Genomic DNA, 10,988 nt, shown 5'->3' on the forward strand with positions numbered 1-10,988 from the left:
CATAAGGAAAAATTTTGAAGTACAGTAAAAACTCCATATATTAATATAGGAAGGTATACCAAAAAAAAATTCGACAAGAAGCTTTAAACATGCTCGACAAATTGGAGAGATATGTGATCCAGAAAAATTACCCAATGAATACGAATTCAAGTATGCGGATTTCACAGTTCAGATTCATGGTTTGCCCATAATTGCTCAAACAGTGAAGATTGTGGAATTCGTTGCCTCCAAAATTGGAGACCCATACCCAATTTCTGCAGATGATCAATCTAAATGAGGGAAATTCGCAAAAGCCAGAGTCAAAATTGACATCACCAAGGCATTAAAGCAGGAGATGAAGTTCACCCTACCATCAAAGAAGGAGTGCAAAGTCAGTTTCAGGTACGAAAGATTACCAAAAATTTGTTTTTCTGTGGTAAATTTGGCCACATTATGAAACAATGTCCGGAATTATCGAAGGAATTTGAGAAGATGGGTTTCTACTCCCCTGAAATTTTCATGGAGAAGATGCAGGACACAAACCTTTCTCGATTTATTGAAGAAATTAATGTCAATTACAAACCAAAACTAGGCCAATTCAATTCCCGTCCCAAAACCATAACCCCTGTTAGAACTAGTCAAAATGTTGAAACCTGCAACAACATAATCCAACCGACCATTCAGGCAGTCATACCAACCAGTCCACCAAACCACAGAATCATTACTACCAATCACTCCCCACCATCTCCCCATTACCAGGTAACGGAAAAAGCATTAACTTCTTCAGTTTCAAATCTCACCGAGAATTCAGAAGAGAACCCAATCATCATTAATACCCATAATTCTCATCCTCCTATTGATGATCCCGTAATCTCTTCGGCTAGCTCTAAATTGGAAGCCTTTACAAACCCATCATCCCAATCCACCAAATCAATTCACCCCAAAATCTGTGTCCAAAACCCTGAGAACACCATTCACAAACCAACACACATCAAACCCTCTAGCACCACCCCACCTGAACACAACCAGCTCAATTCTGTTACCACCCCACCAACAGAAACTCAAGTGTACCAATCAACCTCCCCCTCCCCATGTTCCTCTCCTGCTGATCATGATAACTCCATGAAAATGCGTCACTGGAAAAGGATGGCAAGAACTTCGCAGAAGTATGATCAACCTGACAATCTACAACATGCTGGCAGCAAGAGACACCCTTGTCCAGTGGATTATGATCCCCCACTCAAGAAATTGCACTTAAGTACTGAAGAAAAGGCTATGGCGACTTGCCTACAAAAGTCGCAAGGGAAATGTTGGTACAATCTTGGAACTGTCGTGGATTAGGGAATGAGACGACAGCTCTAACTTTGAACCCATTCCTGCGCAGCTGCAATCCGTCTATCCTCTTTCTCTCTGAAACTAGACTCAATGAGAGAAATAATATAAGTATTCTCAGCTCTCTGAACTTCAGACATTTTGAATTTATTCCATCTCAAGGAAGAAGTGGTGGGTTGGCAGTTTTATGGAAAGACAATGTCGACCTCAGAATTGTTACAAAGAACCAGAATCTTATCCACTACATCATTTAACCTAAACTTTCCACTCCAAGATGGAATCTCCTCTGCATCTATGGACCTCTAGCTCATCATTCTAGAGACCCATTATGGAGAAGTATCTCTTCCACAATTGCTGCGATTACTGATCCCTGGAGCATCATTGGGGATCTAAATATTCTCATGCACCATTATGAGAAACATGGCGATTCACCAAATACCGACATCAGCTGCAATGAATTCCGAAATCTGGTGAGAGAAAGAGATGTGATTGATTTGGGATTTCCTGGACCTGCTTTCACTTGGTCAAATAACGCTGTCCAATCAACTCCAATATTTGAAAGATTAGACAGGGTTGTTTGCAACACCGAATGGAGACTTCTTTCTCCTGATGCTGCGGTGCTACACCTTCCTAGAATCGACAGTGACCATGCACCCATCATTCTAAACACTATGAGGAAACCTCCCAAAAGAAGACCAAATTATAAATTTGAGTTCTATTGGACTGACCATCCTCAGTTCAATGATATCATTGAAGATAAATGGGATAACTCTTCGGGAAACATGATTAGCAGATTGGACACCCTTGGAAAATGTCTCATGAAATGGAGCAAAGACACTTTCGGTGACACTAAGATAGAAATTGAAATCGAGAGACAAAAGTTGGTGGAATTACAAACCACTTGGTTGATACAAGGGAAGAAGAGAAGGCAATCTGTTAGAAGATTGCCAGTCTGGAGAAGAGAAATAGAATGTTCTGGCAATAAATCGAAATGGATCCCCGCCACCGAAAAAATACCCAGGTATTCCATGTCTCTGTTATTCATAGGAGAAGTAGAAATAGGATTTATGATATTAAGAACAGTGAGGGTGAATGAACATCTGAGCATGATAAATTAAAAGCATCCTTATTCCTCACTTCAACGGCATGTTTTCCAAAGACCCAAATATCAAACCAAACCCCATATGTCTTGAAAACTCTAATGTTATCTCTCAAAATGATTGCAACTCTTTAAGCATCATTCCCTCGGATGATGAAGTCTTTAATGTGATTAAAAAAATGGGCTCCTTAAAATCCTCAGGGCCTGATGGTTTTCCAGCCCTTTTTTATAAGAAATGTTGGAGTATTGTAAGTCAGGAAGTTACCCAGCTAGTGCAAGATTGTTTTAGATATTGTTCAATACCCCTGGGTTAAATCACACTTACTTAGCATTAATCCCTAAAAAGAAAAATGCTGCTTGTGTTGCTGACTACAGGCCAATTGCTTTATGCAACGTCCTCTATAAAGTTGTGACCAAATTCATCACCAACAGACTTATCCCTTTCCTTGATAATCTTATTGACAAAACCCAAGCCGCCTTTATCCCCGGTAGACAAATCCTAGACAACATAGTAACTGCCAAAGAAATCTTCCAGTATATGTACACTTCTAAATCAAAACAAGGTTCCTTTGCCCTTAAACTTGACATGAGCAAAGTCTATGACAGAGTAGATTGGAGATTCCTTAAGCATGCACTTAATATTTTTGGCATAACTGGTAGAATTCATAATCTTATTTTGAGTTGTATTGAAACTACCTCTTACTTTGTTCTGCTAAATGGCCAGCCGGAAGGGTTTTTCTATGGTGAAAGAGGACTCAGACAAGGGTGCCCACTCTCACCCTACCTTTTTATCATCTGCTCTCATACTCTATCTAGCATTATTAACAGGATGGAACGAGACGGGCTCTACAGTGGTTATCAGATGAACAGAAGAGATCCAACCATAAATCATATTATGTTTGGGGATGATGTGATGTTGTTTGGGAACACAAATGATACCACCATCAACTCGATCACCGAGATTCTGCAACATTACTACAATGTTTCTGGGCAACTGGTCAACTACAACAAGTCTTCTATACACTTTAGCAAGAGTGTGTCAGATGAAAGAAGCAATGAGATAACAACAATTCTGGGGGTTTCAAGAATGAGCAAAGATGACAAATACCTGGGTGTCAATATATTACAACAAGGAAACAACATTTCAAATTTCTCTTTTCTCATCGATAAATTCGACGAGAAGTTAGCACTTAGCAGGCTGGAAGAAATACTCTCTCACTCATGAAAGAAGAACAACCCTGATACAAGTTGTTCTTGCACTCATCCCGGTGTACTTCATGGCAACATCTATCATTCCTAAAACAGTACTCAACAAGCTCACCTAAATCATCAGAAATTTCTTGTGGGGACACACAGGTGACGAAAGGAAGATGCACTTCCTTAAGTGGGAATGGTTCAATTTACCAAAAGAAAAAGGGGGATGGGACTTAGGTGTCTGACCGATCTTAATCAAGCTTTAGTGGCGAAATTATCATGGAGATTTCTAAATGATGATAACTCACTGTGGTGCAAAATCTTAAAGGCTAAGTATCTCAACAATGTGTCCTTTTGGGATGCAAAGAAGCCTAACAAATGTTCTACTGCCTGGTCTGCAATGCTTGCAAGGAGAAATCACTTGAAGAAGGGTTGCTTATGGCTAGTCGGCAACAGTCTCCACATTAACATCAGGTCAGATCCTTGGATTCCCACTGCTCCTGATCTTACTGCCTCCTTTGAAATGCAGAACATGTCAGAAATTACTAAACTTAACCAGCTTTTAGACACTGAAACTGGTAAGTGGAACTTGCAGCTCCTTCAACAAATCTTCGACCCTTTTACAGCTACACAAATCAACAACATTCAGATCCATAAAGAAGCTGAAAACAAGTTCATATGGCATCTTACTAAACATGGTGATTTCACACCACAATCTTTCCAAAAACTCCTCCTTGATCAAGCTGGTGAGTCCTCTGTACACAATGAGTCTTCATTTCCCTGAAAAAAGTTTTGGAAAATTAAGAAAGTTGCTCCAAAAATCAAAACTTTTATGTGGAGGCTCTGCACAACGGAATTGGGGTGTTTAAAAGAATCAGAAAATTTGTTGAAGGTGTTTCCAGTGACTGCAGAATCTGTAATGTCAGTGAAGAAAGTGTCGACCATCTGTTACTACACTGCTCGACGGCTCAGCCTATTTGGTTTGCCTCCCCTCTAGGTCTTAGACTACAAGAAGACCATCATCTCACATTGGGTAATCTTGTAGAGCAATGGCTTACATGTCAGGACAATGAATACTCCTTTGCCATGGGAGCTACTACTTCTTGGGCCTTGTGGAAGGCAAGGAATGAACTGGTATTTGACAACAAATAGGTGAATGTTCGAGGAATTCTTACAGTGGATTTCTATTGGTTTAATCTCTATTACAACTTCTCAGATTCCGCGGAGACCGAGCCTGCACACATGTCTGAAATAACAACCGTAAATATCTCCCCATCGGAATAGCTGGCTCCTCCAATCAGTGCCATCAAGATAAATGTCGACGCAGCTATTCGAAATGGCCAGTTTGCCTGTCCTGCAATCACAAGAGACAGCGAAGAAAAATTATGTGGTGCTAGCACAAAACTTGGTTGGTCTAATATCCCTGTTGTGGCTGAAGCGGAAGGTTTCTTACTTGCTGCAGAATTAGCAAAGTGGCTCAATTTTGAGATTGTTATAATCGAAGGGGACTGTGAAGTGATGGTAAAGATCTTGAAAGGAGAAGCTCAATCATCTCCGTGGAGAATCCGGAAAACTATCGACGACATAAAAGCGCTGACAAGAACTTCTCCACAAATATCCTTCAATTTTTGCCCAAAGCCTGCTAATGCAACGACACATCTTATTGCTGCATACGCTATCAAAAACAAAGTCCAACATAAATGGACTGTTGATCACTGCCCTAGTTTTATCACTTCTGCTCTTGATGTAGGTCATAGATGGTGTGTTTTTCCATTTTTATGTACCAAAAAAAAAAAAAAAAAGTTGGAAATATTTTACTTCAACGAGAAGGTGCACATAGTAACGAGGTCTTATGCATACGCAAATCAAAAAAATGTGATAACAATCCAAAAAATTATATCTTTTTCTTAAACAACTACAGATACATATTTTTCTTTATCTTAAATTTTGATGTAACAAGATCTATAATTTTCCGATTATGTCGATTATATTAATATATGGAGGTAAATTCCTTATGGTGGGACAAGAAAAATCTATTAAGATTAAAACATGGAGTTTATTACTAATTATAACTGTCCCAAGTTGGGACCATGGTTTTCTATTAATACATATACAGGATTTTTTTTTTTTTAATTGGTCAATCAACATATTTCAATTCATTCAAATCAAGTCAATTTTTATTTATGTAGTAGGGAAAATGATGGTATTATCCGGAATCAATCCCGACCATTTACACCATGTTTGTTTACTCCTGACTCATCTGAGTCGTCTGGATCTGAATCATCTGGATCTGAGTGAAATCACCTGACTCATCTGGATCTGAGTCGATATGTTTGTTTTGAGTCAGATCTGACTCATCTGACTCGGAAATAAGTGAGTCAGTGGTTTGGTCCCATGAGTCAGGGATATTTTGTTACCTGACTCAAATGAGTCCGAGTCAGGGGTTATATCTGAGTCAGAGGTCGAGTCAGATCTGACTCAAAATGGAAAACAAATTGTCTGACTGCTGACTCGGTCCGAGTCAGGGGTTGACTCAGATTCAGACGCCGAGTCAGCTGCAAACAAACAAGTTCTTAATCTGATTTTCTTCTTCTTTGATAAGAGATGCTCCCGAAAGAAAGGAGTACTTTGCTCATAATCTTGTATACCCAAACGAACCTGGATGCCCTAATCTCTTATGTTGAAAATAGATTCAAAGCGATATCGTGTTGAATTATTGATGTTTTTGAACCGAAAATAGCAAGCCACGATCCAACTATGAAGATTTAAAAAAATCGTCCGCAAAGCGAAAAGACAATCGTCCAAAATGACGAAGAAAAATTGCCCCAAATGGAGAAGAAATATGCCGAAAGACATCAAAACAATAGAAAACATGTTTTATTTGATTAACTAATGACTAAAGTTTTAAAAAAAAAATATCTTGCTCAGATCTGGTCCAAAAAGACCAAATCTGAGCAAGAGGTTGAAGAAAGCTTGGGTTTTTTTCCTTCTTTCGGAGAGAGAAAAAGAGAGAGAAAAGGAAGAGTTTTTTTTAAACGTCTTATTTCCAAAATGAGTACTAATAGGAATTTAGTTAAAAAATGAGTACTCTCAACTTACAAAATGCCGACAAAATCAATACCAAAAAATGGGGTTTTCCCAATATACAATGTCGGGATTGTTAAGTTATTTATCGAGCACGCCAGCACCATTTTTCGGCATGGTCTTCATCACTTCCGGCATAGTTTTCATCACTAATACAATATCGGCAATGTAAAAAAAAAAAACATTTTCGGCGTGGTCTTCATCAATTTCGGCATGGTCTTCATCACTTCTGGCATGGTCTTCATCATTTTCGGCGTGGTCTTCATCACTTCCGGTATGCTCTTCATCAATTCCGGCACGGTCTTCATCACTTCCGAATATTAAAAAAAAATATTTTCAAAGTGAAGAGCCGGAAAAGAAGGAGAAGAGAATTTGAAAGTGAGTGGGAATATTTAGAATTTGAAAGGGAGTGGAGAATATTTAAGTTTGATTTAGATTTATTTTTTTTAAATGGTAGTTTCGCCCCCAAAAAAAAAAACCTTACCAAAAACCATTAGATGGAATAGTAATTTATATCCCCAATTACGCGTTCTTAGTTAAGCTTGTGTAATCCTGTAACTACGAAATATCTTGTGGATTGTGGTAGAGTATAATTATGATCTTTATCTTGTTTTTGGGAAATTTCAGAATTTCCTCATTTCGTACGTTTCTATGTTGGAAAGAAACACACGAGGAATACCAGCTTGAGTCATGAGTCATGACCACTGAAATTATTTCAATCATTCAATTAAAGTATTAACCATGTTCTTTTTTTATTTTATTTTTGTATTGAAGCTCATTAGAGATTTAAAAGAATGTACAAAAATTACATCATTCACAAGAAGTAGAAGAAAAAAAGAGAAAAAATATAAATTACAAGAAAATAGAATCCCAATTTAAGATAGAAAAGGAAAAAATTATCTGTAAAGCATGACCATGAGCCTTCACCCAAGGTAGAATCAAAGTTCTTGCTTCAAAATATAAGTTATCGTTAGTTTTAAACACACAATCGTTTTCCAAAAGCACGCCTATTAGGCTATTACGTTGCCTCCAAAGCACCCAAGAGACAGCCGCGTGAATGAGGAGCCGCACTTTACAACCATGGGGAGAAAGACATTTAGGGAGCCAACAAAAAGCAAGATCATACATAGAATTTGGAAACACCCAATCCCATGTCTGTCACTAGAAGTTATATGTTGCCAAACCCTTCTAGCCACTTTGCAGCACAACAAAATATGATCAATAGATTCTTCATCGGTAAGAAGATATTTGATCGAGGGCCAGAGATTTTAGGACGATTGGTCATGCGACGTTGGCTCAGTCAATCTCAAAAATTTTCATCTTTTTCGATCAAATCTTGTTCTTTTTTCTTGATTCCTTCATCCTCTCTGTTAATTATGTTTTTCCTTTAATCCTTATCTTCTTATCGATCTATTTGTCCTAAGTAGTAACCTTTGTTTTCTTTTTTATGTTTATGATTTTCAAAACCCTAATTTTCTGATGGTCTAGTCTTATTAATTCAATATTCTCAATTTTCTCCTTTTATCTTTAATTTCAAATTATTATGTTTATTGTTTTTGTGTCTAGACACTGTGTTCTTCTGTTGATTAAACTTGATTTCTTCTATTTCTAACTCTTTTCTTTTCTTTTCTGATTAGGTTATGAGATGAGGTAGGCGGCAACATAGGGTTTGGATTTTCACCATCATGAGATTAGACAAAGTGATAAATGACCATTTTGAATTATAGAGGCTTCTTCCGGGTATGGTTATGTTCTTCTATCAAAGTTGCTTTATTGGGTTATTTGAAATCTCTTTGAAGATTGTTACTGGAGATGTTATTTTTAGCATTATGAGATCCTACTTCATATAGGGATTTGTTTTTATGGATTTGGTTTCTCAGTTCTGAACTTAATCTATTTCTTGGATGCATTATTAAGCTTTTTATTATACTTAGAAGTTGTTTAGTCTTTTGATTGCATGTTCTTTAGATTTATAGAGTTTGTTGGTTGCCTATTTATTTTGTAAAATTCTTGTTACACTTGGTATGTTTGGCTATTAAAGAACTGGGTTCTGTTTTTCAGTAGATGGTATGTCGGTTAGTGGGGTGAAGTTAGGGTTTAAGAGTAAGTTAATCTCAGAATTCTCAGATAAAGATTAATAGAATTGGGTTGGAATTTTGAATTCTATTGTCTTTTGGTCAGCTTCGTGTACCTCAGCTTCTCTTACAGTATTTTCTAGTTCTGGTGTTTTGTTTAACTCTTCCACAGAACTTACCTATACTTCTAATGTGATTGTTAATCAATCTTCAGAGATTTTGGAGATGTTATGCTTAGCATTATGAGATACTACTTCATGTAGTTTTTTTACGGATTTGGTTTCTCAATTCTAAACTTAGTATACTTCTTGGATGATTTATTAAGAGTTTATTATACTTAGAAGGTGTTTAGGCTTATGATTGCTTGTTTATTTTGAAGAATTCTAAGGAATTCTTGTTTCACTTGGTATGTTTGGTTATTAGAGATTTAGGTTCTGTTTTTTCAGTAGAGGGTATGTCGATCTGTGGAGTGAAGTTATGGTTTTTGGGTAAGCTAATCACTGATTTCTCAGGAAACGACTAATAGAATTGGACTGGAAGTTTTGAATTCTAATGTCTTCTGGTCATCTTTGTGTACCACAGCTTCTCAAACAGTTTTTCTACTTCTGGTGTTATATTTTATCTCTTCCACAGAACTTAGCTATACTTAAGATGTGATTTCCACAGAACTTATCTATTTTAGAGGTGATTGTTAATCAATCTTCGGAGATTTTAGAGTCAAGCAGTCAAGAGTTAATCATTCTTCTGGTGTTTTTCCTATCGCAGTATTGCCTCCTGAGCCTCTTATCACTAAAGAAGAATTTGAAAATGAAGTAAATCTCATGATGGTTGAATCTTTGGACCCTATGGATGTTGAGCCTGCTTTTGCTGATAACCTTGAAGTTACTTTGAACTGTTTTTTGTTTCCGTCTTTATTTTGAAAAGATCATAAAAACTCTGCTTGCTTTGCATCTTACTTTAATTTAGAACCATGAAATTTATTTGTTGGAACATGAATGGCCGCTGCTCGGATAAAAAATGGTTGCATATGTTGAACATTTATAGAAAATTTAAACCTAATGTAATATGTCTTTTAGAAACTATGGTAGATACTGAAACATTTAATAAGTTCAATCATCATCTTCCTTATGATTCGTGGTATGTGGTGCTTGCTGTTGGTAAATTTGAGGGTTTAGCTTTAGGTTATTTTGCAAAATCAAATATTGAAGTGATAGGTTCTGCCTTTAACATGATACATGTTGTATGTGACATAACTCCAGTTATCAAAAATTGCTTAGTTTCTTTCATCTATGGTTCTTTGAATGCTCTGGGTATGAGGAATCAATGGAATTATTTAAATCATATGTATGAAGATATTAACAGACCTTGGATTTTATTAGGTGATTTCAACTTTATTTTGCATGCTTTGGAAAAACAGGGTGGTAATCCTGATAATTTCATTGCTCCGGATTTTGTTAGAAATAGTTTGACGTAGTTAAAAATGAATGAAATTTTTTCTTTTGGTAATCCATTCACATGGTGTAATCGTAGGTTCAAGAATCCGTCTGAATTAATTTTTAAAAAACTAGATAGGGGTTTTATGAATGATAAATGGGTCTCTGTTCTGCCTCATACTAGAGTTACTAACCTAGGAAGGGTTTTTTCTGATTATAGTCCTATTTTATTAAAGTGTTTTCATCAGGAACAAGGTCTTCATATTTCGTATAAATTTTATAAATGCTAGCAGCTGAGTCCCGACTTTAAAAATGTTCTTATTAAGTCTTGGAGTAAAGGAGTTAATGGTTCGCCAAGTTTTATTAAGTTTTATTGTTGCGGGTAAGCTCAAAAATCTTAAGCAAGATCTCAGCAATTGGAACTTAAATTCTTTTGGTCATATAAAAAATACTATATATAAGCTAAATTCTGAAATTGAGAAGCTTCAGTCTATGCATTATACTCCTCAGATAGGTTCTTATGTTTTGAATTACTCTAAACAGTTGGATTTTTGGTATGAGATTGAAAACTCCTTTTATAAACAAAAATCGAGAATTGACTACTTTACTCAATATGATAAGAATACGAATTTCTTTCATAACACTGTTAAACTTAGAAATATGTATAATACAATACATACTCTAAGAGATGGTCAGGGTAATTGGTTGGAGAGCAAAGAGCAAGTTGTTTCTCTTCTTACGAATCATTTTAAATGTATTTATACTTCTTCATTGCCTAGTAATGCTGATATT

At 36.5% G+C, this 10,988-nt stretch overlaps 1 protein-coding gene across 3 annotated transcripts; it reads left to right on the forward strand.

Annotated features, from left to right (window-relative positions):
- Positions 1-139: 139 nt before the first annotated feature.
- Positions 140-5,421, forward strand: LOC113349241. Of its 3 annotated transcripts, XR_003360032.1 has the most exons (3): positions 140-2,332; positions 3,239-4,078; positions 4,200-5,421. XR_003360032.1 is itself a non-coding variant. In XM_026593173.1 (2 exons), the coding sequence occupies exons 1-2, from the start codon at positions 1,713-1,715 to the stop codon at positions 3,274-3,276; spliced, it is 762 nt and encodes a 253-aa protein (XP_026448958.1). In that variant the 5' UTR covers positions 140-1,712; the 3' UTR covers positions 3,277-5,421. The 3 variants fall into 3 exon arrangements, 2 of the variants coding, with proteins under 2 accessions (XP_026448958.1, XP_026448957.1); XM_026593173.1 differs by having other exon boundaries at positions 3,135-5,421; XM_026593172.1 differs by having other exon boundaries at positions 3,239-5,421.
- Positions 5,422-10,988: the final 5,567 nt, after the last annotated feature.

This window comes from Papaver somniferum, chromosome 2 (assembly GCF_003573695.1).
Source record: "Papaver somniferum cultivar HN1 chromosome 2, ASM357369v1, whole genome shotgun sequence".
Classification (NCBI taxonomy): Eukaryota; Viridiplantae; Streptophyta; class Magnoliopsida; order Ranunculales; family Papaveraceae; genus Papaver; species Papaver somniferum.